This window comes from Myxozyma melibiosi, assembly GCF_037950935.1.
Source record: "Myxozyma melibiosi strain Phaff 52-87 chromosome Unknown BZA70scaffold_5, whole genome shotgun sequence".
Classification (NCBI taxonomy): Eukaryota; Fungi; Ascomycota; class Lipomycetes; order Lipomycetales; family Lipomycetaceae; genus Myxozyma; species Myxozyma melibiosi.
In genome coordinates, this window is record NW_027042919.1 from 123,163 (window position 1) to 151,056 (window position 27,894).

At 49.3% G+C, this 27,894-nt stretch overlaps 11 protein-coding genes across 11 annotated transcripts; 5 read left to right on the forward strand and 6 right to left on the reverse strand.

The window, feature by feature from the left end:
- The first annotated feature begins 50 nt into the window (after window positions 1–50).
- On the forward strand, window positions 51–2,731 carry BZA70DRAFT_277849 (RNA polymerase I-specific transcription-initiation factor-domain-containing protein). Its single transcript, XM_064912515.1, has 3 exons — window positions 51–255; window positions 315–421; window positions 481–2,731. The coding sequence occupies exons 1-3, from the start codon at window positions 135–137 to the stop codon at window positions 2,488–2,490; spliced, it is 2,238 nt and encodes a 745-aa protein (XP_064768359.1). The 5' UTR covers window positions 51–134; the 3' UTR covers window positions 2,491–2,731.
- Window positions 2,547–3,030, reverse strand: BZA70DRAFT_153024 (uncharacterized protein). Its single transcript, XM_064909720.1, has 2 exons — window positions 2,709–3,030; window positions 2,547–2,654 (listed from the first exon to the last, which is right to left on the reverse strand). Exons 1-2 carry the CDS (start codon window positions 2,919–2,921, stop codon window positions 2,604–2,606), a joined length of 264 nt encoding a protein of 87 aa, XP_064768360.1. The 5' UTR covers window positions 2,922–3,030; the 3' UTR covers window positions 2,547–2,603.
- Window positions 3,031–3,068: 38 nt separating this feature from the next.
- Window positions 3,069–4,450, forward strand: BZA70DRAFT_310526 (uncharacterized protein). The gene is made up of 2 exons (XM_064914925.1): window positions 3,069–3,659; window positions 3,725–4,450. The coding sequence occupies exons 1-2, from the start codon at window positions 3,118–3,120 to the stop codon at window positions 4,404–4,406; spliced, it is 1,224 nt and encodes a 407-aa protein (XP_064768361.1). The 5' UTR covers window positions 3,069–3,117; the 3' UTR covers window positions 4,407–4,450.
- Window positions 4,451–7,975, reverse strand: BZA70DRAFT_247624 (dead-box family helicase required for mRNA export from nucleus). The gene is made up of 2 exons (XM_064910656.1): window positions 5,300–7,975; window positions 4,451–5,244 (listed from the first exon to the last, which is right to left on the reverse strand). Exons 1-2 carry the CDS (start codon window positions 7,757–7,759, stop codon window positions 4,501–4,503), a joined length of 3,204 nt encoding a protein of 1,067 aa, XP_064768362.1. The 5' UTR covers window positions 7,760–7,975; the 3' UTR covers window positions 4,451–4,500.
- On the forward strand, window positions 7,957–8,920 carry BZA70DRAFT_277855 (uncharacterized protein). Its single transcript, XM_064912516.1, has 3 exons — window positions 7,957–8,356; window positions 8,418–8,460; window positions 8,533–8,920. The coding sequence occupies exons 1-3, from the start codon at window positions 8,152–8,154 to the stop codon at window positions 8,543–8,545; spliced, it is 261 nt and encodes an 86-aa protein (XP_064768363.1). The 5' UTR covers window positions 7,957–8,151; the 3' UTR covers window positions 8,546–8,920.
- Window positions 8,921–11,935: 3,015 nt separating this feature from the next.
- On the forward strand, window positions 11,936–13,306 carry BZA70DRAFT_289255 (secretory lipase family protein; the record flags this gene model as incomplete). The annotated part of the gene is made up of 1 exon (XM_064914097.1): window positions 11,936–13,306. One exon carries the CDS (start codon window positions 11,936–11,938, stop codon window positions 13,304–13,306), a length of 1,371 nt encoding a protein of 456 aa, XP_064768364.1.
- A 1,814-nt stretch (window positions 13,307–15,120) lies between these two features.
- BZA70DRAFT_153253 (secretory lipase family protein) lies at window positions 15,121–17,101 on the forward strand. Its single transcript, XM_064909721.1, has one exon. It carries the CDS (start codon window positions 15,438–15,440, stop codon window positions 16,809–16,811), a length of 1,374 nt encoding a protein of 457 aa, XP_064768365.1. The 5' UTR covers window positions 15,121–15,437; the 3' UTR covers window positions 16,812–17,101.
- Window positions 17,102–17,625: 524 nt separating this feature from the next.
- On the reverse strand, window positions 17,626–19,569 carry BZA70DRAFT_289257 (uncharacterized protein; the record flags this gene model as incomplete). Its single annotated transcript, XM_064914098.1, has 2 exons — window positions 17,626–19,407; window positions 19,477–19,569. The coding sequence occupies 2 exons, from the start codon at window positions 19,567–19,569 to the stop codon at window positions 17,626–17,628; spliced, it is 1,875 nt and encodes a 624-aa protein (XP_064768366.1).
- A 1,325-nt stretch (window positions 19,570–20,894) lies between these two features.
- Window positions 20,895–23,144, reverse strand: BZA70DRAFT_153318 (uncharacterized protein). The gene is made up of 2 exons (XM_064909723.1): window positions 21,037–23,144; window positions 20,895–20,935 (listed from the first exon to the last, which is right to left on the reverse strand). Exon 1 carries the CDS (start codon window positions 22,739–22,741, stop codon window positions 21,059–21,061), a length of 1,683 nt encoding a protein of 560 aa, XP_064768367.1. The 5' UTR covers window positions 22,742–23,144; the 3' UTR covers window positions 20,895–20,935; window positions 21,037–21,058.
- Window positions 23,145–25,754, reverse strand: BZA70DRAFT_153317 (uncharacterized protein). Its single transcript, XM_064909722.1, has 2 exons — window positions 23,388–25,754; window positions 23,145–23,309 (listed from the first exon to the last, which is right to left on the reverse strand). The coding sequence occupies exon 1, from the start codon at window positions 25,265–25,267 to the stop codon at window positions 23,627–23,629; it is 1,641 nt and encodes a 546-aa protein (XP_064768368.1). The 5' UTR covers window positions 25,268–25,754; the 3' UTR covers window positions 23,145–23,309; window positions 23,388–23,626.
- A 487-nt stretch (window positions 25,755–26,241) lies between these two features.
- BZA70DRAFT_267183 (uncharacterized protein) lies at window positions 26,242–27,729 on the reverse strand (the record flags this gene model as incomplete). The annotated part of the gene is made up of 1 exon (XM_064911084.1): window positions 26,242–27,729. The coding sequence occupies one exon, from the start codon at window positions 27,727–27,729 to the stop codon at window positions 26,242–26,244; it is 1,488 nt and encodes a 495-aa protein (XP_064768369.1).
- Window positions 27,730–27,894: the final 165 nt, after the last annotated feature.

Sequence of the window (27,894 nt, forward strand, 5' to 3'; positions counted from 1 at the left end):
TAAAACCTAAAATAAAAAAGAGATGATAATCCTGATGCAGTGAACACCATCATAAGCAGCAAGAAGAAGAATAAGAGGAAGTAAGCCTTTGTGTACAGAAGAGGCCCGAAGGATAGCTGACGGATGCCTTGAGAATGTGGCCGTCGGATGGCGATTACGGAGTCCGTCTGGAGTACGGTCATCCAGGCGGCGCGCTGTATGCTCCCGGGCTGTCTTTGGAAGGGTCCTGGATTTATCCGCGGTTGCATAGCAATAGTATGTCGCTGTTCTGAGTATACTACGAGCTATCTGCTAACAAAGTCTGTGTTGTGAAGGTCTGAGATGGAAAGCGACGAATCATTTGAAAATGTACAGCGGCGCGACGCGACTTGAGATCAACGATTCCGCACGGCTTCCGCTGGACTACTCCCGGCGACAACTGGTACGTTCCACTAATGATTGACTTTTGCAAGAATTTGCAGATCTGACGAGCATTTACAGAGCAAATTAGTACCAGACTCGTTCATCCCCAGCGAAGTGGTGAGCGACGCGCTAAGAGAAGTGAAAGCGCTCAACCGAAAGACGCCGTCGTTTGTCGATCCGCTGCAAGGCAATTTACTCGATTTCGGATATTTACGAGACCACACCAACGATCGACGGAGAAAGTGCTGCGCGTTTGCGGGTGGGGTGAATACCACGATCCTCCATGTTGCGACCGTGGTGGACGGAGAGTATGAGCTGGATGCGTTTCGAGGGTCGTATCTCGAACTGCCGGTGTTGGGTGCGCATCATGCGCAGCTGGATATCAAGGAGCCTATCCTGGGGCTCAAATTTGCCGGGTATGAGACGTCGGATAGTGTGAGAGCGGTGCTATCGGTTCGGACGCAGTCGGGAGTGTCGTTCTATCGACCGGGGATGGTGCGCTCTGAGATGTCGAGAAACCAGCTGATGACGATCGATTTGATGTCGACGATCACTGCGCCCCAGTTCAGTACGTTTTCAGATATCTCGTTTAATCCGTGGTACTGGCGACAGTTTGCGGTGGTGGATAATTATGGAAAGATACATTTGCGAGAGATGAATTACACAAATACAGGTGTCCCGAAACCGCATTTTCAGCAGTTGGGAGGGCAGGAGCAGGTAGAAGCGCCTGAGCGTCATCGAGTTCTTTGGGGTGCGAACTTGAATAACCTGATTATGTCAAATAGTCGCAATGTGCTCTCGTTTGATCTTCGGGCGCCGGCAGGGAATGCTCCACTGCGGTATGCCCCGCGAAAGTCGTCGAGAATTATTGATGTGCATAACGTGGGAGAGAAGAGGAATGAGATGCTCGTGGTTACTACTGACGATTTGATTTGGATGGATCTCCGAATGTTTCCGAAGGAGTCTCTGGCATGGAAGCACTACCGGGACCATGATCCCGAATTAAAGTGTTCAAGCTTTGTGTCCAACGATGACACTTATGCTCTGTTATATTCGACAGCTGAACCACTTGTTACCTGCTACCAGTTTGGGATGCGCGACAAACTTCCTTTCTCATGCGAAGATCCGTATATATTTTCGGCAAACATCGGACCTCGCGTGCTAGATCTTGTGCCTCTACCGGCTAAGTTATCAGAAATGTCGGAGCCGAACGATCATCTGAGTCAGTGCAGCTTTATGACGATGTATCAGTTTTCGATGGATTACAGTCTTACGCAACGACTTTATTGTTCTGATAATACAGGGGCTCTGCAGTCTCTGGCGTTGGATGTATGGGCTGATGCCGATGGTATATTTAATGATGCAGCAGCGCTGACTGATTTCAACGACCCCGAACCAATTATTGCTCCTCGCACCGTGAATCTGCATCCGCTATATGAGAAAGTATTCCCAGAAGAAGACAAGACCCTCGTCACGCTGTCAGCGGAGCAAGTGACGAGGGACGTCTGCGGACGCATATGGCGTCTCTTCACCGAAAACACAAATCAGACTTTAGCCGAGCCAGCGAGTCTATTCGAGCTGGTCGATTACACCGGTGTCGCGGACGATTTATCCGTGTTTGCTGCTGGATTGCGTGAACTTGCTGAGGCGCTGGAGCGAGAAGGATACGGCGTGTATGACTGTGGCTTGCAGAACTCGGCGTATAGTGCTTTGAACGGGTTAGATGCGCAGGCGAATTACGAGCGGCTTCTTGCGATCTGGGTACGTTCACTTCCGACGGCTTCGCGGACGGTCTTTCGCGAAGACGAGAACGGGGATACGGTCGAAGACGGCATGGTCCGTCCTGTTCCGGCTAAGGTGCGTTTGCGAAGAGAACGGATTGCGCGAAGGATAGCGGGGAATATAGCGATGGAGTCTGTGGTGGTTGCGCCAACGACCAGGGCGAAGGATGTGAGTGCGGACGAGAATAGTGCGGAGTTTGCGCTGCGGGAGTTGGCGCAGTTTGTCAAGTTTAGGAGTAAAGCGGATGCGAAGAGTAATGCACATAGGTTGGCGGCGGGGTGGATTGTCGGAGATCAGGAGGGTTGATGAGGGTGTGTTGATGTGTAATGTACGATGTATGGTGGGCAATGTAAGATAGATAGATCACAAGTAATTTAACTTGAGCAACCGTGGAATTTGGCTGAGAAAAGATTGCCAGGCTATCGCTCAGGATGCGAAGTAGCTTCATCCTTGAGCCCGGAGATCATTTTCTACAGAAAGTCAGTAAGCACACCCTTCTCCTCCACAACCAGAACACAACATACAGCCAACGCCTCAGGACTCATTCCACTATCACACAGTTTGATGCACGTCGCGATTGTCTGTTTGTCTATCCCAGCATCAAGCAGGAGAGCGACTTCGTACAGCTTGTCGAGGATGTCGTCGTCAGAGAGTGGTGGTTTGGCGGAGGATTCGGCGGTCGCGGGCGACGCTTGCCCGAGGCCGTCCGGCTGATATGACTCGTTGGTATCTGGCATCACAAAAGCGTACGCTGCATGGCGAAGCTGTTGCGTGGAAGCTGCGGTGTAAGTGATTTTCTGCGGAAGCAGACTTAGCGCAGAGTGAAGAGAACCACGTCGCGTAACTATAAACAACCCCTGAACGCGTTCCGTAAACTTTAGGGTCTCGCACGCGTCCCGCTGCCCTCTCAAACCACCAACAAATATCCCCGAAATGAGCAGACGAAAGATAGGATACGCTTATAGTAAAGCGTATACATCTATCTGCGACCTCCTGCCGTCGAATATAGGTCGCGCGTCGCTCGTTGACGGGTTGATCAGCGCATATGATTTACAGTCGCAGTGCGATCAGATAATACCTCCCAGTTTCGCCTCGAAGGCGCAGCTAGTGTCATTCCACGACAGCGATTTTATCTCGTTTTTGCTAGGGGAGGAGGTTGAGCTAGACGAAGATGATAGCGACGACAACGACAGCTCGCGATCAATTCTCGAGCAGGAACCAGATCATGACGATAGAGATCGGAAACTGCAGGCGAGGTTCGGGGTTGAATTTGATTGTCCTAGGTTCCAGGGACTGGACAAGTACATCCAGGCCGTTGCTGGGACGACGTTATCTTGCGCTCGCTTCTTGAGTCAGGAAAGTGCTGGTGTGGAGCAGAGGATTGCGGTTAATTGGCATGGGGGACGGCATCATGCGGGGAAAGAGCGTTGTTCTGGGTTTTGCTACGTTAACGATATCGTGCTCGGCATACTCGAGTAAGTCTCTACCTGACGACTCGTTATCTTCTGGAGGACACCACTGACACTGACATATCACGCAGACTACGCAAGCAATTCGACAAAGTCATGTACATCGACCTCGACCTCCACCACGGCGACGGCGTCGAAAAAGCCTTTGCGCACTCAAACAAAGTGCTCAACCTCTCCATCCACCGCTTCGACCGCGGCTTCTTCCCCGGTACCGGCAACTCAAAACATAACGGCAAGGGTAAAGGCGAAGGCTTCACGATCAACGTCGGCTTGCGATCCGGGCTGTCGGATGCGTCGCATCGCAGGGTGGTCGAGGAGGTCGTGTTGCCTGCGTATCGGAAATTCAGGCCGGATGTGGTGGTCTTGCAGTGTGGAGCAGACGGCCTTGCGCGCGACCCTGCAAAGGAATGGAATCTGACGACTAGGGGCCTGGGAGATCTCATACTCGATATCATAGGCTGGGGATCTCAGCCCTGTCTGTTACTCGGAGGCGGTGGATATAACCACTCAGATGCAGCCAGGTTGTGGTGTTATGTCCTCGCTTGTCTGACGGTTGGCAGGCAGCAAGTTGAAAAGTGGGATTTGATTCCCGAGAACGCAGAATCTATTGATGAGTTTGCTGATGACGGGTTTGCGTTCTACGTCGAGAATGAAAAGAGATCGGTGCCGGACCGGAATCTGCAGGATGAGTACTTGGAGCGGATTATCGAGTACTCATTAGGTCGGCTAGACCTGATAGCAGAGGATAGCTGACGAAGAAATTTGCATAAATACATATCAATTCAAAAATACTATACATCTAAAAATATGAAATAGGAAAACATCAATGAGTAAAAAGAAAAGCACACTACAAATACAAAGAACCAGCAGCAACCAAATCTCTTCTGATTTTCTCCATCGCGACCTCCATCTTTTTCTCCAGATCCTCGTTTCCAATAACCTTAGCCGCCATGACCAGCTGTCGCAGCAACTCTTCCAGACGCTTGAACATCCGGATCAAACTACCTTCGTAGACATCAGTCATCTTGCAAATCTGCGCAAAGGACGCGCCCTGCGCCCAGGTGAAGACGACTTCCATGACTGTCGGCTTGAACTTGTCGACGTAGTCGTCTTCTGATATGTCGAGTTTACTTTCACGAGAGACCTTGGCTATCCGTCTCGCGGCTTCCTTCATATCCCTGAAAGGCTTCGCGAGCTCGGGAGGCATCTTACCGGTCTCCTTGCTCTTCTCTTCAAACACAAAGCAGCTCAACAGACCTGCAATAGCCTCGGGCGTAAGATCGTTGAACATACTGTTGAAAATCATCTCCGTCAGCAGAAGTTCATCGCCACTGCTAATCTCACAGGCCACACGGCCCTTGACTTCGATGATATCATCCTCGCTGATAAAACCGAGGCGGCGCAGGACACGTTTTCGGTACTTGAGCTCGTCGAGTTGCATGATCGAATGGGCTTTTTCGATCTTGCCCTTGATTTCTTGAATCTTGGTTTGCAGGTCGACCTTTGCGAGAAACTCCTTGTAGAGCTCGTCGAGCTCGGGAGAGTTGTAGACCGCGTTTGCCTTCAGTTTCGTCTCTAGGTTTTCGATTTTCTGTAAACTAGTTAGTACAAGTAGAGTAAGATAGCAGATATTAAGAAACGCATACCTTCTGAAGGGTCAAGAATGCATCATCCTTAATCTTCATGTTCTCAACTGGATCCAGCAATGTGATGCCATCAGGGAATCGCTTCTGGACTTCCTTGATCGACTTTGCGATATGCTCACGCTGCTGCGGTGACCTTAAATCTTGGCCGATAAAGATTCTCAGGTTCGAGATCTGTTGTAGGCAGTTGAGCGTCAAAGGTACAACCTCAACCTTGGACTTGCCGTCCTCTGCAGGCGGTCGAACTCCGTCAGGCAGTTCGACGTTCTTAGGAGTGATACGAGGGGAGTCTGCAGCAACATTGAGAGCGACGTCGACAATGTATGACTCATGAGGAGTGTATGTGACATTCTTCTGGTGCTTAGGAGGCGAGCGCTTGCTGTACGACACAACGGCACCCCATCCAAAGTCAACGCCCTTGTATGAGATCTTGACGAGTCTGCCAGCAGTCATAAATGGAATCGCAACAGAAGGATGCGAGATCACAGTCTGGACATCCTTATAGTAGCTATCCAGCTGCTGCTTCAAGTCATAGTATTCCGCAACATCTTCTTCCTGCTTGATTTCCATGGAGTTATACTTCTCGGTCTCGTCAGCAAGCTCCTTCTCGAGCAGCGGGACTTGAGACGTATTCTGGAACTGGAAGAAACATCGCTCGAGCATGTACTCAGGTGAGATACCTTCGACACGCATAAGGTTGAGAATCATGTTGTAGCTCAAGTGGAAGGCAGAATCAAGACGATCAGCCTGACCCTTCACCATACCCTTTGCAACTTCAGGCTCCATCTTCTCGTCGATCATCAGGATTACGATTCCACGATCATCGAGACCACGACGACCCGCACGACCAGACATCTGGATATATTCTCCACCAGAAACCCATCTGAAGTTCTTTCCGTCCCATTTGCGCACGTTCGTAAACACGACAGTCTTTGCAGGCATGTTCAAGCCGATCGAGAAAGTCTCAGTAGCAAAGAGGACCTTGATCAAACCCTCCTGGAACAGAATCTCGATGACTTCTTTCAAGATAGGCAACAATCCACTGTGATGGATACCGATTCCACGTCTCAGCAGAGGAAGAATGTGTTTGATCTGAGGTAGTTCTCTATCTTCGTCAGATAGCTGCGAGATTGCGTTCTGGAAGACCTTGGTAACCATATCCTTCTCGGCATCTTCGTTGAAGTCGAGCTTGCTCATTTGCAAAGCCAGAGCCTCGCACTCACGTTTGCTGAAACTGAAGACGATGACAGGATTGTACTGCTTTGTCATGATCATTTTGACGATCTTGTAGATATCCGAAGGTCCTTTCTGTTTCTTTTTCCCCCGATCCTTCAAGCGACGGTCGTTTCTATTCTTGGAAGACTCCTCGGTATTCTGATCGTTCGCGAGCTGACCCATAGCTTTCTGAAAGCTGTCCTCTCGAAACACACTCTTTTCGTCTACAACCAAATGGATTCCGTCTCCGCCCGCAGGGAAAAGATAGTGCTGCAATGGCGTCGGTCGGAAGTCGGTGTAGACAACGTGGCAAGGTTGGATATGGATCTTGCAGATCCACTCGGCAAACTGCATGGCGTTGGGGATGGTAGCAGACAGGAAGACGTAGCGAACCTTATCTGGCAGCAAGATGATAGTCTCTTCCCACACAACACCACGCTCCAGATCTCGCATGTAGTGAATTTCGTCAAAGACAACCCACGCCACTTCACGCATGACCTCTGAACCGCGATACAGCATAGATCTGAGAATCTCGGTAGTCATGACCAAGCAACTTGCCGTCTGATTGATGGTGACATCTCCAGTCATAAGACCGACGTCGCCAAACTCGGCCAGCAGTTCACGATATTTCTGATTACTCAAAGCCTTGATTGGCGAGGTGTAGATCACTCGCTGCTTGTCGCGTAAACTTTGCGCGATCGCGTATTCAGCCACGACGGTTTTACCGGCACTAGTGTGGGCAGAGACCAAGACAGACTCGTTGCGCTGTATTGAGGCGATAGCGTTTGCCTGGAACGGATCGAGAGTGAAAGGGTACGTTCTTGCGGGATCTTTTGGGGGTACGTGCTCAGAAAGCGGAACATAGTTGTAGTTGGGAGGCAGAGCAACTTGATGTCGGACCTGATGATTCAGCTTGACCTTGCCGTCCTCCTCAACCTTGACGGTTGAGGTGCCCTGGAAACCTGTTGAGGCAGTAACCTCCCGAGACGCCTCTTGTTCGAACTCATCAGTTACGACAGGTTCGGCAGTCTTGGCCTCCAAAGCCTCGCTTGTTCGCGCCTTCTTCTCAGTATCAACCTCTGTAGGACCATCTTCAGCTTCCGGCGAGCTTTCGTGCCCTCGCTTCACTCCATTTTTCGCTTCTTGGTCATTCTTGTCAGAAAGAGTTAGACCGTTGCGAGGAAGAGGTGTCCGCTTGGTCGGGGCGGTGGTCGTTGACTCTTCAAAGACGTCGAATAAGTCATCCATGTCTGGCAAACTTCAGATCAGCAAAAAGGTACGAGTTGGATATCAAGGTTGATGATGATAAAGTAGGTAGAAAAAGGCACGTACTCGACGGCTAGCTACTGAATTAGTGCACTGAATGCAAAACCAAGCACCTATCAGCAGAGCAATCAGTTTCGTGCAAATTTCAACACGGAAACCGATGTATAAATCGTAGCAAGCTCTCTCTTTCTTTGGGTCAAAACTTTTACTGCTGGGAGTTCCAGCAACAAAAATCCAGCAGAGATGCACGTGACTTTTGACACGTGACTAGAAAGTTTGCGCAGCGTCGAGGCAGACCACCACCGGTTTTCCAGAGCCTTACTTCTACGTCAAGACATACCATCACCGTTGTTATCCTCTCTATCCACAACACAATGTACGCTCCTACCGTTGCCCGCACCTCCGTCCGCTCGGCCGTCCGCAGCATGTCTGCGCGCGAGATGATCTTCAAGCGTGGATTCCAGTCCTCGCAGGTTGCTAAGTCCACTCACCACTGGCCCGAGGGTCCCTACAACAACCTTCCCTTCAAGGTCCACAACCGTCGCATTCCCTTCTTCATCCCTTACACCCTTTTCTTCTGTATGTGCTGGAGGTTATATTTCGTTGGATAGACAAGATGAGTACTGACTTGTTATGACAGTGGTTCCTTTCGTGACCCCCTTCGGCATGGCCGCCTTTGCTCTGTACGTTACCGTTTTTTCTTTTGGTTGAATCAGAAGTGTCGGAATCTAACACCATTTCTTCGGTTTTTATAGTAGCAAGATGTAAACAATCCATCGTGAATCGAATTATTTACATGTTTTGCATATTTCGGAGCGGTTGAATCGGAAGTTTACAGGAGCGAAAAGATGGACGCAAGGACTACGGTTTTATGGGGTACAATCTGGACGAATATACCTATATAGTTGATATTGTCTCAATATAAGTGAAAGAAGTCATTATCTTTAGCTCATTATTTACCAGTGATTTCATGCCAGTTGTGATTGCTTTTGTATGGAAAAGAGCCTACCCAATCAGAGACGGTCCATAGAAGCCGCTTATGATTACGTCAGTGATTTGTCATGGTGTGCACACTTATGAGGGGTTGGTAGTTAGCACTTATAGCGCCTTAGTGAGATCTTTGTTGATTTCTACTCTATCTGCAAACCCTCGTGGTGCGCGAAACTATTGTGACCAGCGTTATGTCTTTTGGAGAAGAGTAAGGAATTAGATCATGATGCTGTACATTTCGAAACTATAGATATGGCTGGTATACAGAGTACTCTCATGTACTCTCATGCACTCTTAGGAGAACAGCTGACGGTATACGTGATAGGAGATGACATCAAGTAGAATGGGACAAGGTGACAATATTGAATTGATCTCGATCAGAGTATAGTAGTCTCGACACCGGACTTGATCCATATATAGACTGTGGCGACTTTTGTTTTGACTGCTCCATAATGAGACATAATCGAAGTCTGGAAGCCGGTGAAGTGGACGTATATGCTTTCGCGATATTGAAATAGTGGGCAGCCAACAACTGATCCGTCGGCGCGAAGAGGTCTATGCCGATGTGCTACTACTTCCCGTTTCTTCTTGTTTCTGGCCGTGTTCTCCTCCGAAAGACAGTATTTCGTTCGGTTCTAAAGTGGCTTGCCAAGCAGAAAGGTCTGTTGTGGAAAGCTCCGTCCGACTTGGCGAATGGAATCTTCTTATGCGCTTTGAGTGATATAGTTGATGTTAGTGGTGGGCGGTATTGTGACAGATTGCTCAGAGTATACTCTATTATGCTTGAGTCAGAAAACTTGGTCAAGAGCTGTAAAAGTATGCTGATCTGGATTGACAGATGCGACAGTTGAGTGGAGCAGTGCTGGATCCTGCCGTTCAGGAAAGCGCTGTGGTTGATAACATGTCCCTTGGGTCACGTTGTAATATGCTTGGTCAATGATTCAAATTATGCTTGAAATATTTTAGCCAAGGCAGCAGTATGTTGTAATACTTCGCCAGCTGGCATGGCTGAGTGCAGTGCTCTAGTAAAGTCATTTGGATGTTTGCGCTCAAACCTGGCCGGCGTCCCGGTGATGCTATCTCGGTCGGCACTTCAATAAAGAGTGATGGATATTGAAACGAACTATGGCGATACGTCTGGAAGAATTTGGAATAGAAACTGACCCCGCAGTGAAATTGGTAACTGCATATTGGAGAGATGATCGCACAGTATGTTCAGCAGTGTTTCCTTAATGGACACATTGCAATCGAGGAAGAAAGAGTGACTTTCCGAGACAATAGACTATTCACGATAGTGTCTCAGTCAAGGTGATGAAGCAGTGATAGTGACGATTGTGTGTTTTGCTTTGCTTGTTCTGTTTAATGCTATCGAGTTTGTTGAAGAGGAGGGCGAGTAAGTAAGGATCGGAGATTCTGACCGAGGGCGCGAGTTTAGTTTGGATAGATTAATGAAGTCCCAGCATTAGCTGCTACTTTGCTTTCTTGGTGGCAAGCTTGTCTTTTAGTTGGAATCCTCGAGATTGATGAATCACCTGGTGCTTTCGAATCGTGAGAACATTCGACATGGGTTTCGCGGCAAGAAATGTAATATTCGGCTGGGTGGACGGACCAGGACGGCGTTGAGATCATTGTCACGATTAAATCTCATACATCAACGCCAACGCTCTCGAACCACAAGCGCAATAGACAACCGAGAACGCGCTCAATAATCCAGCTGAGACGATGATGACGAATTGCTACCAAGAACCAAGCAGCGATTGAGTTTGTTCGAGCTGGAGGTTCGTGGTCAAGCTGATGGCGCGGGGTAGTTATTCGCATCCAGGCCTCCTAATTATGAATTCTAATTATGAATTATGCGCCGCTCTGAACTGTAAACAGAAACTATTATACGGCTGAACCTCGACCCGCTACTCGCTTCCCAATATAATCAGGGAAGCAAAAGGTGACTTAGTTAGCCCACCACCAGCCGACTAGCTATATCGGGTGGTTGTTCCCAGGCCTGTATCAATACCATATGTGGGCTGCTGCAAGCGGCTGCTCTCTTGTGCCTATGCTAATTTGTGGATCCTCCGACCGTTGTGATTTTGCATTGACCTTGGCTCTCACGTTGTGGAACAGGTCTGGAGCAATTGACCGGCTGGGTAGATGAAAAAGAGCTCGAATTGAGACAATAGACAAGAAACACCTAGAAGAGGCATATTTCAACGTGTAGCATTCAGGCTAAAGCACATTTATTCCATTCTCACATGTACTCAACTTCCTTCGAGACACTTCTTCCGGTAATAATACTAGCGGACTAATTGCTATATTCACGAGATTTTGCCCTCTCTCCTCATTCCCACGTGCGAACTCATGTCGGTGGTGATTTGTTATTTGTTATTTTGAGATCTTCATGATCAATATCGTCAGTGGGCTAAAAACCCTACCCTATTTATCTCATGGTACTTCGCGATCGCGTTCCTCGTTAATTTTTGTCGCCTGTTCTTTCAACGGCGACGAGAGCATGTGCCTTGTTCTTCTGATCGATCTGTAATTCTTTTCAGAAAAACTGTACTGTCTTAGTTGGATTAACTGTGTTCAAAGAGCAAACTCTTAGACCCAGTACGGAAGCCGTGAGGTCTTCTCATCTCGGTCTTCGTCTTCGATGCACAGAAGCTGCACTTCCGAAGTATTAGCAATCCTGTAATTCGACAGCACACTGTGACTGATATTACCTCGGTACTGACAGGTGATATATAGTAGCAGTACATGATTTGGGCCTTATCCATACTATATACAAATAGTGTCTTCTATAAACCCTATTGAAAGATTTTGGAATACAGCCTCCTGGAAAAATCATACCCGTTCCCGTCGCTGTTCTAACAGCAATGTCTCTTATGAGATTTTTTTATCTGTTGTTTCTCGTCTAGGTTTGGTCTTCTGTTCTCGGATTTCGTACGCGATGCCTACTAGTAAGTTCTAGCGAGAACATTGGTCATCCCGGTCAATATCTCCCGGATCGACGGAGATACCTGGAATATAAAAAGATGCCTGTTCTCCCTTGATCTAGCTATATCTTCTTTCCACAAGGGTGAGCTTGAGTGTCTTAATCTCTCTATACTCGTGGGATCTCTCTTGCTGCTTCTGACTTCGGCCCCCTGAGCTCTAATTCCATCTGCCACTTGCACAATGAAGCTCGCTATCTTCTCTCTGGCAGCTTCCATGCTGATTGCTACCGTCGTCGGTATGCCGGCTGCCTCGCCCGAAGCGCTTTCTCGTCGGAACATTCCTCCTAAGCCGAGCGAGGACTCCTTCTACGCCAACCCTGCTGGATTCGAGTCTGCGGCCCCCGGTACGATCTTGAAGAACCGCAATCTGCCTTCGACGATCGCTGCCTTCGGTCTTATTCCCGCCAACATCAAGTACACGCAGCAGATCTTGTACCGAACCACGAACGCGCTCGGCGATCCTGCTTCGGCCGTGGCCACGATTCTGATTCCGTACAATGCCGACTACACGTCGTTGCTGTCGTACCAGATCGCCGAGGATGCGGCGAGCATCAACTGCTCTCCGTCGTACGCGCTGCAGTTCGCGTCTGACTCGGGTGGTTTTGTGGGAACGATTGTCACGCAGCTCGAGTGGCTTCTGATCCAGGCTGCGCTCGAGCAGGGATGGCCGGTCGTTTTGCCTGACCACGAAGGTCTCAACGCGACTTTCCTTGCCAACTATGCCGGTGGTAAGCATGTCCTTGACGGAATCCGTGCAGCCCTTGCATCTGAGTCCTTTACTGGAATCAAGTCGGATGCTTCCGTTGCGATGTGGGGATACTCTGGTGGATCGCTCGTGAGTGCTGCCGCCTCCGAGCTGAAAGATAGCTACGCTCCGGAGCTCAACATCGTCGCTGCCGTTCTTGGCGGACCTATCCCCAACATCAACAACGCTCTCTACACTCTCAACCAAGGACTCTTTGCTGGACTCATTCCTGATGGAATTCTCGGACTTTCCAACGCGTATCCCGCTCTCGAGACCATGGTTCAGGAGGGCCTGAAGTCGAGCAAGAAGGCCAAGTTCAACACGGCCTATGACACCTGCCTTGGTGCGTCGGCGCTCAACTTTGCGCTTCAGAACATGTTCAGCTACTTTGACGATGCACAGGGTCTTTTGGCCGAAGCGGTGCCTAGCGGAATTCTCGCAAACAACAGTCTTGGACACTCGACTCCCTCGGTCCCGATCTTTATGTACAAGTCGATTCTTGATGAGATTGACAGCATCAGTTATTCCGACAAACTCTACAAGACTTACTGCAACGGTGGCGCGAAGGTCAAGTACGTGCGCGACTTGATTTCCGAGCACGGCACGCTGGCGGCGTTTGGCGCGCCCAAAGCCTTGACATTCTTGGCTAAGGCGTTCAATGGCGAGACCGTGGTGAGCAAGTGCACAAAGACAAACACTTTGTCGTCGTTGCTGGACATCTCGACCGCGCAAGTGCTTCCTTCTTTTTTGAAGGACACGATCTTGAACTTGCTTTACAAGCCCGTCGGACCTTTCCTTATTGGTTAAGGAGGCTGAGGTATGGCGTGAGATTACTTCACGTGGAGATCTGCTATTTAGCCTGTTTTATTTCATAAGTGATCAAAATTTGCAATTCTGTCGTTAACTATATGTTTGATTCTTTCTTTGTTTTTCACTTTTGTCCAGAATGCTTTGAAGCCAGTTTAGTCGAGAAAATCTGTACTTTGCTGAAAATAATTGAATTGTCTTCATAACTGTATTCTCTGCCGTGTAGCTCCGAGTAACACCACCGAACGATTCCGTCATCGAATTGACACTGAAGCCACCTATATCCTCTATTCATTATATAGTTCAAAGTTCGTTTTCTCCCGTTGAACTGAGTCAAAAAAGCGTTTGTAGTCCAGTCAATCTGAATTTCGGACGATATAAAAACCGGTCAAATGCTCGTTCTCCACCTACTAAGCCGCTCCAGTATAAAACTACGCTTGCAAAGTTTCTGAATTTGTTTTTTTTTCTCTTTTATTTCTTTCTTTTCTATCTCCTCGATGAATAATTATTATGGCTACTATTATATCTAATTTTGCGCAGTGAATTACAAAACAGTAGCAGTTCTTTAAAACTAAAGACACGTGGAATAGAGTGGTGTTCAAGTGACTGGCTTGTCTGGCTAAAAACCTGTTCTTTTCATAGTTGGTCTCATCTTTATATAGAAAGTAGGTTTCTGTCAGAGAAAAATACTCGACTTTGAGCAGGATGTTGTAATTTCAATTGGCAAAATAGACCTGGATGGTTAGGCTGCTATTAAAAGTCATAAAGTAGTAATGCTTCAGAATAGGTCCTCAATGTACCAACAAAAAGAAAAGAGAAGACAGATAAGCCTTTACTGGTCAGGCTCGGTTCTACCGAAGATTAGTAGGGAGATTAGGACCAGGATCAGGAACAGAACCAGGGATTGAGTTTTCATGGAAATCCGGGGTAAGCCGGTCATGACAATGGGAGAGGGTGGGGGTGGATTGAGAACCTTGTCGGATGGATTGCCCGTACGGCTAGATTCAGTCGTCAGCCTCGCTTCCTGAGCTATCTTTGGGAGGAGGATTGCTTTGTTGATGGTCGTTTACGGTGTTAATATCGGGTGGTTGTTTGTTTGCCTGGATGCGTGCCTGGGTCTGGTGTATGCCCTGGAAGAAGGGTGTTGGATCTGGTACACACTGCACACTATCGCATTGTCAACTTTGATAATTCTCATAATTCTTTATTGCACAGTTCGAGAACAGAAAGGACATCACGAACCTCTACCTTCTGCAAATGTAACCTTCTCCAGAGGCAGGAACATCCTCGTGGTAGCAGTCAGCAGACGAGCGAGAAGCCAAAAAACACACGAGTCTTCTCCTCATCCTCACATGCGCGCCTCTTCGCCCCCTCAACTTCCCCTTCCCACTTATATTCTCGGTATCTCCTCCGTTCTCCTCATTCCCACGTGCGAACTCACAATCTCGAGATATTATTTGTTGATGTTTATTATGTTAATAATATGGGGGGTCTTTAACCTTACCCTGCTCGTCCGGGGCTTCGGGATCTCGCGTCTCTTCTTAATTTTTTGTCTACGCTGAGCGGGTTTGGATCTCGATGATTGCCCCGCATCTCTGAGGTGTTTTCTGTTTACTTCATTGTTGATCAGATGACTGGATATGGAGCTTTTACGGGTCTAGTTTGGAAGATCTTTTGACGGCCTCTGGCCCCGAGTTCCCCGCATGGTAGACCCCAGATATGCAATATCCAATCTAAACCAGCAACAATCTCGGCAGGCACGGACATATTTCAGTACAAACCCTGTTGATTGTTTATCAATAGCAAACGAGTAAGCAAACCAAGCTTGATACCCGAGATCTTTGCCGTCTTTGCTCGCGTGCCTGACTCTGTTCTGATCTAAACCTGTCTTACACCGCTCTTGCAATCTCCTTTTTCTCTTGGGTTGTCTTGGGATTTTACTCCTCTTTGATGCCAATGATGGCAAGTATGTATTCTGTCAGACAAATGCATGGTGGCCATGGCGAAATATTTGGAATATAAAAGGACGTAGGTCTGCCTCTGCTGGAGCAAAACATACCCCCAGCTTCCAGCCTCCCATATACCTTCATTTTGTATCGTCACTCGCTTGCTTCTCTTTTCTACTTCCAACATGAAGTTCACGAGTCTCTCCCTGCTGACTTTGATGCTACTTGCCACGGTTAGCGCTCTACCTGCCGCTTCCCCCAAAGACCTCGCCCGTCGCAACATCCCGCTCAAGCCCAGCGAAGACTCCTTCTACTCCAACCCCGCAGGCTTTGAATCCGCTGCACCGGGCACGATCCTCAAGAACCGCGACCTGCCTTCGACAATTGCCACGCTTGGACTTATTCCCGCCAACATCAAGTACACGCAGCAGATCCTCTACCGGACCACGAACGCGCTCGGAGATCCGGCGGCCGGTGTGGCGACGATTTTGATTCCGTATAACGCGGATTACACGAAATTGTTGTCGTACCAGATTGCCGAGGACGCGGCGAGTATCAATTGCTCTCCGTCCTACGCGCTGCAGTTTGCGTCTGACTCTGGCGGTTTCGCGGGCACGATCGTGACGCAGCTGGAGTGGCTTATTATCCAGGGCACGCTTGAGCAAGGATGGCCGGTTGTGCTGCCGGATCATCTGGGCTTGAACGGTACTTTCCTTGCCAACTACGCGAGCGGGAAGCATGTTCTTGATGCTGTGCGCGCGACCTTGGCGTCTCAGTCCTTCTCTGGAATTGATCCTGATGCGAAGGTGGCGCTCTGGGGATACTCGGGTGGATCGCTTGCTAGCGCGGCAGCCGCTGAATTGCGAGACACGTATGCCCCGGAGCTTGACAATATCGTCGCTACCGTTCTTGGAGGTCCTGTCCCGGACATCGAAAACGCGGTCAAGGTCCTCAACAAGGGTATCTTTGCGGGACTGATTCCCAACGGTGTTCTTGGACTCGCGAACGCGTATCCTGCTTTTGCGCCGATTATCCAGGAACACTTGCTTCCGAGTAAGAAGGCCGAGTTCAATACCGCGTACGACACTTGTCTCGGCGCGTCGGCGCTCAGATTCATTCTCCACGACTTGTTTGCTTACTTTGACGACTTTGACGCGCTCTTGGCCATGGAGGAGATCCAAACTGTCCTGACCGCGAACGACCTTGGCCACGCTATTCCCACGATCCCTATCTACATGTACAAGTCGATCCTCGACGAGATTGACGGGATTGGCTACACGGACAAGCTCTACAAGACATACTGCAACGGTGGCGCGAAGGTCAAGTACGTGCGTGACCTGATTTCCGAGCACGGCACGCTGGCGGCGTTTGGCGCGCCCAAAGCCTTGACATTCTTGGCGAAGGCGTTCAGAGGCGAGACCGTGGTGACAAAGTGCACAAAGACAAACACGCTGTCGTCGTTGTTGGATATCTCGACTGCGACTATCGTGCCTGATTTCTTGAAGGATACGATTTTGGATTTGTTGTATAAGCCGGTTGGACCGTTCTTGATTGGTTAGAATGGGAGATGTGTAAAGTGGGATTACTTCGTGTTGGATTGTCATCTACTTCTTAAAATGCCCACTTTCGAGTGCAAATTGTTCAGTGTCTCATTCACTAGATGCCCGAATCAATAAATTACCGTAATAACTATAATATTAACCACCTGAAGAATGTTTAGTCTGATTGTTGAGGGTTTTCTTTAATTTCTTTGCTTTCACCATTCTTTCACATGTCTTTTGATGTCTTGAAAGCAGAGTGTTGGGTGTACGATTTTGTCTGTCTTCTTTCTTTAAAAGGAGACGAAGACAAAAATCAATGAAAAATGGCAAACGAACACGACTATCCTATAGATATAAATTGACTAACTACCACCACCCGAGTAAACACATATGATAAAACTAGAATTATTGTAATAAAACAGATATTGAGATAGTCAGTTGATACATGAAGTATATGAATGAGAACCTCTGACAATCTTCATCGACGAACGGCGAATATGAAAACATAGAACCATTTGTAAGAAAAACATAACTGAGAATATGAAAAAACGAGACTGAGACTGATAATGTAACATCGACACATACAAAAAGATACAACAAGATAATATGGCATACAAGACAGAAATATTACACACGAAAACAAAACACATACACCAACGAGAAAGCTTAGCCAAGCTTATTATTACCCGATTCCCACGCCTGTCTGCCTCCTAGTACCCGTACAATAAAACGACCGACCTAACCTTTATAATTGAAATGAATACGGACATGCGAGCGAGCAAATCCACATATTAAACACACAAAAACAAAATCTTCTTCAACCTGTGGAAGATCAAGGTATCAGCGATCCTCCGACTTCCATTACACTGCCGCCGCCGCTGCCGCCTTTGAATGAGCTACGTGCTGAATTGCCGTTCGCAGCAGGATGGTCAGCACTGCTTGTAGTCTGGATCGTGACGATTCCATCCGGGTGGTCGAAATTCAGACGTTTCCGCGCCGGCGTGATGATGGGCGTGCGAGCATGCCACTGCACTTGTGCGGGGGAAGGAGTGAAGATGTTGACGTAGTCCGAGAAGTTGAAGCCCTGGGAGGGTGTTTGTGGGCCGTTGTTACTGCTGTTGTTGCTGCTGCCGCTTGTGTTGCCGTTGTTGTTGCTGTTATTGTTGCTGTTGTTGTGGTTATTACTCATGCCGTTGCTGCCGAGGACTGGAGTCCACGACGGGGCGGACCGGTTTTGCGGCGGGGGTGTGGAGAGAATCGAGCTAGGAGGCTGCTGCTGATTCGAGCCAGGGACGAAGTTACTCGCGAACGAGAACCGCTGCGCGGGGGAAGGCGATGTAGCGAGGTACATGAGCAAATCTGCGCCTTCTTCGCCCGTGCGTGAGGACGACGCTGAGGACGCGTAGCCGTTGAACGGTCGGTCAAATTTCCGCGGCGGAGGGGTGCGCGGGGGACTCGCGTGCCTCTGCTGCTGCTCCTGCTGCTGCTGCTGGGCCTTGGCCTTAGATTTAGAAGTATGGTGGCTGCCTTGCGCAGAGGGAGCAGGGGAATGTGTGAATTGAGCGCTATTGCGGTTCTCGTTCGAGCTCATGTTTGACATTGTCGATGTCGTAGACGCAACGCTGCTTTTATTTCTCCGGTGCTGCTTTGTGACGCCCGTGGACGCGGATGATTGCCGGCTGTGCTTCTTCAAGGGACTTCCGTTTCCCATTCGCTGCAGCGGCTGCTGTCGCTGCTGCTGATGCTTTTGTTGCCGCTGCAGAGGTTCATGGAGATTGCTGTAGTGCTGCGGTGACTGATTGTGGATAGAAGACGGCGGAGGAGCGTCAAATCGCGATCCACGGCCTTTACCCGGGTACAAAGGCGACGACTGGTTCAGTCTAAGCCCAGCGGCATAAGAGGGGCTGCCAGTAGAAGACATGAAAAGATCGTGCTCGTTCTCGTCGTCGAGCAGATCATGATCGACGTCGATTTCGTCGTCGTCGTCGTTTCTCCGCGATCCAGGACGCCAGGCGGTGTAGTTTGAGACCGGCCCAAATTGCTTGTCGCTTGAGAGAGTGCGCGTGCGTTTGTGATCGATCGGCAAGCCGTAGGGCGCAGAGGTGGACGTGGCTGAGACGGATTTGGAGTGGTGGCGGCGAGGGAGGGCGGGGAGTTGATAGACTGGCGGCTGTTGTTGTTGTTGCTGCTGCTGGTGAGAGAGGTTGGGGGCAGGGAGAAAGAGTTGCTGTGGTGAGGGTTTGATGGGAGACGAGAAGGAGGACGGGACGAATGACTGCGGAGGAAGGGTGTAGACAGGACCTGCTGAGCTGCTTGCGTCGCTAGAGTTGCTGTCGGCTGAACCGGGAGGTCTCATGGGGTACGCATTCTGGGCGGCAGCTGCAGCGGTGACAGTGGTGGCGGCGGAGGAAGAGGAAGGGAGGGAGTTGTATGAGGACGAGGGCGAGGAAGAAGAATGAACTGAGCCGCGATCGGAGAGCGAGCGTGCGCGACGACGACGGGCTTCGACTTCGAGGGCGATACGAGGCTCGATTTGATCGAGGTCGAGATTCTCCCAGCCGCGCTTTGTTTTGTAGGAGGCGAAGGCGAGGCGGTTTTGCAGTTGGCGGGTGATCTAGAGAGAGGAGATGTGAGATGGGAGATTGAGAGGTGGGGAGATAGGTAGCGAGTGGAGGAGGCGTACGCGTGAGATTTTAGCGCGCTGGAGGACGACTTTCTCGACTGCCTCGACACGTTTTGTGTCCATCCAGGAGGGGGACGAAGTTGCGGAGGCCATGGAGGGCGAAGGCGGGGGGAGGGTGGAGGGGAAAAGACGGACTGAGCGGAGGGTGGAGAGATAGAGGGAAGGCTGGGAAGGTGAGGAGGGAGGAGAGGCGGACGAGCGACAACGTCAAAGGAAGAACCGTGGAAAAGAAGAAGAAGATGGTGAAGAAGGAGGAGAGGGAGAAGAAGATGACGAAGATGATGGAGAAGAGGAGGAAAGAGAAGAAGATAACAGACAACGGAACCAAAGGGAAGAGTCGAGGAAGCGCCGAGCAGAGGAGGAGGAGAGAAAAAACCAACGACGGAAGGAAGGGATGAGGCTTGTTCTGGGTGCGGACGCGCGACCGCCCTCCCGCAGCCGGCGCCGGGACTGAGCGCCCCAGAAGAAGGCAGACTCAATTAAGACCCGTATCAGGCCTAATTGAGGCCCTTGCCGGGCCCCTTCCTGGCGCTGTTCGAGACTAATTGGCTTTAATAGAAGGCTGGCAGAGAACGGCGGGAGTTGGGAATGGCTTCTTGTTTGGGATCGTCGTCGTTGTCACATTGCGCGGTGTAGCCAGTCACCGCAGAGCCATGGGTCTGGCTGGCTTGCCTGGCTCTTGTATGCATCTACTGTAGTAGTCGTGTTTACGGTATACGTCCTTATTCTTGCCCGGGTCTCTACGAGGAAGTGCTCAAACAAACAGAAAGTAGAGGTCGCGGTCGAGGTCGAGGTCGAGAAACTCCGACAGACTCGAGGATCTCGTCTTTTCATAATACTCCCGCCGAGATTTCGAGATCCAATCACCTCCACCCCCCTTCCTAATGTGGATCATGCACCCCTTCCGGGGATGAGCTGCGACTAATACGATGACTCCGGCGCAGAACCCACCACAACCCGTCAACCCAGCGGCTGCGTAGGATGAGAGAAAGCGGAAGATGAAAAAGTTTATCGGCTCCGAGAGCTGCGCGCGACGCGTCGCTGGTCTCCGCGCGTCTGCACCCAGAATTGCGGCAGCAGCCCGCGCGTACTTTCAGCGACGGTCTGCTGCGCGTTCTGCCTCTACTCTACAACCAGGTCTATTTGATAATTGCGATAAAGATATATCGTATTTAGGACATCAGAGCAAGTCAGGAGCAGCAACAAAGAAAGCAAAGCAACCGCAAGACGCGGAAAAGCGACGCGTTGTTCCTGTTCGCTCCCCGCCACAATCACACCTTCACCGCCTTAGTTCGTCTGGTTCTGTGATATTTGACCCCTGCACACGTGTACTTCCAATCATCCAGCCAGCTTAGCAACTTATCTCCGCTCTCAGATCTCTTCTGCATCTCTTCCTCCTCTCTCCTCCATTCTGCTCTCACTCCCCAAACCGCTGTGGCCTTCAGGCTGCTCGCAATGCGCCGGACGCCAGTCGCTCGAGCCCTTTTTGACAGCCGTCCGCATTCGGGTTAGCGCGTAAAGTTACCCGGCCCTAACGACGCGTTCCCGACGCGTATCTGCTCTCTTCCACTAGTTTCTCATATCACCCCGTATATCCAGCAATCCTCCACCAGTAGTCAAGTCTCTCGATACTGAAAAAAGGATCGGCGCAGAGTAAATTCGTATACTTTGACATCTTTTTCTCGTCGCGAGCATAATAAGATTGCGTTTCTCTCTTATCCATCTTCTTAACCCATCTTTCTTCTGCTCTGACTTCCCCATTCCTCGACCAATTCACATGCACACTCGCATCAGGCCGCATCATAAACAGCTTGCCTACCCCTTCAGTTACTGACGTCCCACAGATATCGATATTTTTCAGACTAATGTTTGACCAGAAGAACAAGGCATACAAAGCTTTATCCGTGAAAGCCTTGTTTTGGCTCACGTCAATCACCAAACAGTGAGATGCCAGTTGTTGAAGCAACGTAGAGCTAAACTCGAGCCCGGAGCAATTTCTCAGCTGGAATGTCTTCGGTAGCGCCCGTTTATGGTAAAGATACCCCAAAAGCATCGCATCGGTGATATCAGGGCTGTCACTTAGATCCAGAAGTTGTAGATCTGGAAGAGCATCTGGGGCCTTCAGCGCTTCATAAAAGAACGCCGCAGAAAGCCGGGACCGGCGGAGCCTGACAGATTTGCAACTCTTGTTCAGCAGCGGAAAACCACTCGCGAATTTGGTCCCGGAAAAATCAACATACTCAATATCATCATGGCTCAGCAGATCAAGAGCTCTGGGCGTTTCCGGCTTGCCGCTGTTATTGGACGGTACGTAAAAGTCGCACAGGACAAGTGCCTCCAGTCGCGGCGTACTTTGCAAGAGCTGGGCCAGCAGATTCTGTGATATCTTGTGACGAGGACGGGGAGAACCCAATTCTTCATTCTTGGTGTCGTTGATGATGAGTACTTTCAGGGAGTCGAATAGTTGGCCGAATTCAAGCTCCTTGCTCTCAATGTTAAGTGATGATCCAGACTGATCAGAAAACTGTAGGAGCTCTACGGAAAGTTTTTTCCCACCCTTCTCAACTGCTGTGTATAAAAACGTCGCCATCGTATCCAGCGGCAGATGAAGCATCCGTACACCTCTCAAAAGCTCCCAAAGTCCTTCATGCAAATATCGATCTTCTTCACCCAAATCCAAAAACGCCGCAGGACTTATTCGATTCATACGCCAATCGATGCAAGCCTTCACAGGATAATGATTTGATATATACTCGCTCGCTATTCTATAAACCTCCTCCCTGCCCTCAGCTCCTCGCTCTGCGGGACTCTGCTTAGTCGAGAGCAATTTGGCCTTAAATGAATACAAACAGCTACTGTTACCTCTCCCGATTTCACTGTAGCGACTGAACAAGCACTCCAAGGAGATGAATATAGCAGGGTAGCGGTCTGGCTTTGTGCCGTAGCTTCTGTACCTAAAGTCAGGGTCAGGTTCGATGCGCATGATCCCCAACGCTTTCTTCACGATGGACGCGACAGCACTGTCGTCAACTATTTTCCCATCTGGGATGAACTCAAGCTCCCCCCAGAACGTCGAACTGTTGTTTATCAAATCCGACCAGAAGTCCGATAGACTGTATAAGGCGATGAGCTTCTCGGATGGAAGGTAGGAGATGATCATGAGCAGGATCTCGTGAGGCAGTGTCTCAAGACTGCGGCCTTTGCTGTCGGCCTTTTCGACCAGTGCGGGGTTGTCTGTAAATTCCATTGTCAAGCAGTGTAGCATGCAAAGCAGGCTTAAAATAAAAAGAAAATAGCTGCTGCTGGCCGAGGAGCAATCTTATATACGCGCAGGTCGATAAATCTGGGGAAGCACAGATCTCGCAACGGCCTGAACCGCGGGGTATCTCACAAAGTGTAACACCCGGATCCTGCACGAGGGGTTACGTAGCCTTGACGGCTAGAGGTCGGCGGTGGTGGCTGAGTATTCCTCTCGTAGAGAGCGGGCCTCAGCAGACCTTCCTCGACCTTCTCTCTGATACCCTCAGGTCCGTACGTTAGTCCGTAGGTTGTGTAGAAGATCCTTGATCTCTGATTTTAGAAATCCAAGGATCAATCGCTGTACTATTCAGACATCTATTGAATATCATATCGATTACTCCGCTCTCCTACTATTTGTGCCTCTAAGCCTTGATAGCCTCCTTTCACGCCACCTCCCAACTTAGTCTTTGCATCTAAGCTATCGCTTTCATCAGGACTCCCCTCTCGCTCTGAATAACTAGACAAGTAAGGTGAAGGGTACTAGGGTTTGGGACAAAGGCGCGCTCTCAGTCTTCGAGCCCGCATAACGACACCTTCACCCTGGGATCCCCTGATTAGCTTTCGACCCTTCGCTTCTCTCTCTTGCATAAAGACTATAAACGAAGATTTACCATGTAACTCATTTATCTATTATCTCCTCTGCATCACATACTCGAGCCTATACATATTCTTTCCACTTCCAGTTACAGTTATAGTGACATTTTACCCGCCCCGGCAGACGCGAGTCCGATTCGCGCCCATATTGTCGTCCCGCCATGCGATTCAAACCATATATCGAGCGACTCACTACCAGTAGTCAAGTCTCCAGTATTCACTGCAAGGAAGATCAGTGCAGCCCATATAAAGAGTCTCAGGAGAATGTGCCTCTGCGTGAACGGGTCTGCACTGGTCTGCACAGGTTACAATATTCGTGGCTAGGCTTGAAGTTCGTCGAGCTTGATTCCTCCTTCCATTTCTTTTCTTCAGAGGTTCCGCCACGCCCCCACCAGTACAGTCGCGTAATGTTATGCTGCCACATATCCGGCATTAACCACCGCTTGTATGCTTTCTCAGACACCGACGTCTGACTGACGTTGATATGCCAGTCCGTCTCACAATCCCGCGGCTTAAAAGCAGGTAATAGCTCAATCAAGTCAGGTGATAGCTTAATCAAGTCAGATAAAGTGTCATCTGTGAACGCTTTGTTTTGGCCCAGGTCGATCACGCAACTGCTCAGCATCAGCCTCTTAAGCAACTGGGGCGAAAACTCAAGTTTGGAGCAATTCCTCAGCCTAAGTATTAATGTGTCCCCCGAGGAGTTTCTTAAACCCATTAAAAGCATCGCAGCAGTGATCTCGCAGTTGTCGCTAAGGTCGAGGAACGATGCATATTGAAGAACACATCCGTCCTCACTTCCAGCCTGGAGTAAATTTGCGAGATGAGGCGACCGGCGGAGCGTGATGCATTTGCAGTAATCACCCAGTAACGGGAAACCGCCCGCAAACTCGGTCCCGGAGAAATCAACAGTCTGGATGTAAGATATCTCTAGCGATTCCTGCCCATTGTCTTCATCAGACGACACGTAAAAGTCACATAATACAAGTTCCTCCAGTCCTTCCATGCCCTTAAGAAGCTGGACCAATCCATTCTGAGAAATCTCGTGGCGAGGACGAGGTGGAGAGCAGCTATACTCATCTTCGGATTCATTGATGATGAGTACACGTAGGTTATTAAACAGCTGACCAAGCCTGAGTTCCTTGATCTCAATAGTAACCGGTGATCCTGACTGAGAAAACAGCCCTAAGCACTCCAAATCTAGTTTCTCCTCTCCCTTCTCGACTGTTGCGCGTAGAAACGCCACCATCTTGTCCAGCGGCACGTAAAACGACTGCACGCTTCTCAAAAGCTCCCATGCTAATCTACAAGCATATTGATCTGTACTGCTCTCGCATCCCCAAACTGCAGGATCCCACGTACGCAGGAGCAAATTGGTAGGGGGAAAATAGAAATCCGGCTCGTTCTCCACAATCTGTTGAGTAACCCAGTAAGCGACGTTCTTGAAGTCAAGAGACGTGAATCTCCGTCTAGTATTTAGCAGATCTGACGGATTACGTTTCTTTCTCTCCATCAACTTCTTTCTCTCCATCAACTCGTACTTCATTGAATCGTAGCAGGCAAGGAAGCGCGGCAAGGAGAAATATATCTCGTACCACTTTTTGGTGCTCTGGTGTAGAGCTATGAGCTCCAGGCACACGATCTCCGGTGCCTTCTTTTCGAAGTACGCGACAGTATCGTCGCCAGCTGTTGTCCCATCTCTGAGGAACTCAAATTCGCGCAAAATAGTATTCTGTAGGAACTCTTGCCAGAAGTGCGATAGAGTGCGCATGGCAATTAGCGTCTTGGTAGGAATGTAGGAGATGATTAAGAGCAGGATCTCGCGAGGCAGGGCTTCTAAATCGAAGTACTTGCTCTCGACCGTTTCCGGTGCAGAGGAGTTCTCTGTAGCCTCCATATCAGTTGTATCCAATCCGGCGTCAATCAATCAAAAAAAATCCATAGGGAAGCTGATAACAAAAATGGAAAGGAGGCGTGTCCGCTCCCGTTAACTGCCCAGAAAACGCGTCTTCACTGCCTTGTGTCCGTGCTGTTTTGTTTTGTTTTGTTTTGTCTTGTTTTGTGACAGTGGGGTTTGTGTACGGCTTGTGACACAGATACACTCTCAGCCTTCTTTAGACAGCATAAATCTATTGCATCTTCGCACTGACATTTCCTGATATCTTTTGATCTTACTCCTCTCTGTTACATCTGGCCTATAAAGAGGTATTTATATCCATTCGGGAGCTTACATGCATGTTTTAATACATACTAAAGGAATATGGCCGCAACTTCAGCGTTAAAAATCAATTAAAGCTATTTATGGTCTGATTAAACCGGCATTACTGCATCTTTTACAGAAACGCACGTTGGGTGCCCTCTCCCCAAATGTTCATGGAGTAGCCAAATCATTATAATGATGATGATAAGATATTTCTATGTATAGATAGTATCCAACTGGGTTATGACAGATTTTATCCCCTTCTCCACCTATGAAATGAACAAACGAAACAAAACAACAGAAAAAAAATCAGATATGCATATACTGAACTGTCTGCTGAGAGAACTCACATCAACACTCTGAAGAAGAGCGAGGATGTTTGGAATGTACAGAGAAGTAGCTCTTGAAGAACCCGCGTCTAAGGCGGAAGCTCGCAATACTAGTCGCGACTCTGCGCAAGATACTCACCAGGACCTAGTCAAAAATGGGCTGTGGCGTTCTCTCAGTATTGCCGAAAATCTTGCCAAATCATTCGTTACTGCAGAAAGTACCAGCGCAGCGCGAATACAAAGTCTCGTACATTTCTGTACTTCTGTAAATGGATTCGTATCGATCACAATATTCGGAGCCACGCTTGGCCCTCAGAAGATATCTGAGCCTCATAAGTGACTTTACCAGAGCAGGAACACATTAGCTGGCTGCTTCATGGCCCGCTTGTATGCACGTTCGGTCACAGACGTCCTGCGGACGTCGATCATTCTGCCACCAGGCACTTGAATCACTTCGGCTCCCTTGAGAACTTTGGATAAAACAGCATCCGTGACGGCTTTGTTTCCGCTCAAGTCGAGCACCATATAGTGACGAGTAATCCGGTTAATCATTTCGGGCGAAAACTCAAGTTTGGGGCAATTACTCAGCGCAAGATGTCTGTTCATGATCGACTTTGGTTCATTGTCCGGGTCGCACAGATATTCCAAAAGCATCGTATCAGTGAGAGTGGCAGTCTCACTCAAATCGAGGTCGTCTGCTCGTTGAAGAGTACGGGCGCCCCTGTTTGCTCCACCAAGCACATATGCAGTATGCGGCGACCGAGAGAGATTGATGGACTTGCACTTGCTGCTCAGTGACGGGAAACCGGACGCAAACTTGGACCCTGAAATATCCAGCGATTTTAGTTTGAGAAGACTCAACTTCTTTTCCCGTTTTCCCTGACCGCTCTCTTTATCAGACGTCACATAAAAGTCACATAGCACGAGTTCTTCCAGTTTCGGCATAGCATTCAATACCTGGGCCAGCGTATTCTGAGAAATCTCGTGACGAAAACCAGGAGCATCACGACTGGGTCCGTTGATGGAGAGTTTTTTCAAATTGAAAAACTGGTGGCCAAATTGGAGCTGTTTGTTCTCGATAGTAACTTGTGAACCAGACTGAGCAAAAAACCGTAAGGACGTTGACTTTAGCGTTATCGACATCTTATCGACTAGTCTGCAGAGAAAAGGCTCCATAGTTTCCAGCGACATATCAAGTTTTTCCGCAAATCCTAAGAGCTCCCATGCAGATTGACGATCATCCCGACCCTCATGGTCACCGGGTCCCCACACTGCAGGATCCCACCTGTTCAAGCGCAAGGTAATATGGGGCCAGTGAGTATTCGTCTTGATCTTAAATTGCGGCTCCAATATCGGTTTAGCAATAAGAGCAGAGCGTAACATCATGGCCCTCTCCGGGGAGACCTTGATGCCATCATTTTTCTTGGCTGCGCCGTAGAGGGAAAGGAAGCGCGGCAATGAAAAAAGTATGACGGGAGCACGATTATTGGCTCCTGCGTAAGAGAACTGCGCGGAGAAATGGACCTCAATTCTCAAGCGCACTAGCTCCGGCGTATTATCCTCGACATACTGAACATCTTTATTTTTTGCTCCAAACGCCATGGGCACGGCGCCAGCTGCTTTCGCGGTCGTGACGTACTCAAGATTGCGCCAAAATGCTGGGTTGTTGTGTATATAAGTCCTCCAGAAAGGCGATGAATTCTGCAAGACGACCCATGTGCTTTGCGGGAGGTAGGAGAGAATCAGGAACAGGACCTCGTGAGGCAGGTCTTGGAGCCTGGAGGATTTGCCGTCGGCCGTTTCCGGTACAGATTTCACCGTAGTTTCCATCGTGCACTAATTCTGCAAGCAGATGAAAGTAAACACAACGATAGTTGCCGCTGGCCGGGGACTACTGATATATCTGAGCAAATTGGTAGAAACAGCCTCAGAGAAGCATCGCTAAGATATTGTACCGGATCCCACAAACCCCTCGTTAAAGTAAGCTTTTTACCC

Coding starts and splice junctions, on each gene's coding strand:
- BZA70DRAFT_277849 (XM_064912515.1), top strand. CDS start 135: ATGTGGCCGTCGGATGGCGATTACGGAGTCCGTCTGGAGTACGGTCAT. Junction 256..314: donor TCCGCGGTTGCATAGCAATA/GTATGTCGCTGT, acceptor TGTGTTGTGAAG/GTCTGAGATGGAAAGCGACG. Junction 422..480: donor ACTACTCCCGGCGACAACTG/GTACGTTCCACT, acceptor GAGCATTTACAG/AGCAAATTAGTACCAGACTC.
- BZA70DRAFT_153024 (XM_064909720.1), bottom strand. CDS start 2,921: ATGCCAGATACCAACGAGTCATATCAGCCGGACGGCCTCGGGCAAGCG. Junction 2,655..2,708: donor TGAGTCCTGAGGCGTTGGCT/GTATGTTGTGTT, acceptor GACTTTCTGTAG/AAAATGATCTCCGGGCTCAA.
- BZA70DRAFT_310526 (XM_064914925.1), top strand. CDS start 3,118: ATGAGCAGACGAAAGATAGGATACGCTTATAGTAAAGCGTATACATCT. Junction 3,660..3,724: donor ATCGTGCTCGGCATACTCGA/GTAAGTCTCTAC, acceptor CATATCACGCAG/ACTACGCAAGCAATTCGACA.
- BZA70DRAFT_247624 (XM_064910656.1), bottom strand. CDS start 7,759: ATGGATGACTTATTCGACGTCTTTGAAGAGTCAACGACCACCGCCCCG. Junction 5,245..5,299: donor CATTCTTGACCCTTCAGAAG/GTATGCGTTTCT, acceptor ACTAGTTTACAG/AAAATCGAAAACCTAGAGAC.
- BZA70DRAFT_277855 (XM_064912516.1), top strand. CDS start 8,152: ATGTACGCTCCTACCGTTGCCCGCACCTCCGTCCGCTCGGCCGTCCGC. Junction 8,357..8,417: donor CCCTTACACCCTTTTCTTCT/GTATGTGCTGGA, acceptor TTGTTATGACAG/TGGTTCCTTTCGTGACCCCC.
- BZA70DRAFT_153253 (XM_064909721.1), top strand. CDS start 15,438: ATGAAGTTCACGAGTCTCTCCCTGCTGACTTTGATGCTACTTGCCACG.
- BZA70DRAFT_153318 (XM_064909723.1), bottom strand. CDS start 22,741: ATGCTACACTGCTTGACAATGGAATTTACAGACAACCCCGCACTGGTC.
- BZA70DRAFT_153317 (XM_064909722.1), bottom strand. CDS start 25,267: ATGGAGGCTACAGAGAACTCCTCTGCACCGGAAACGGTCGAGAGCAAG.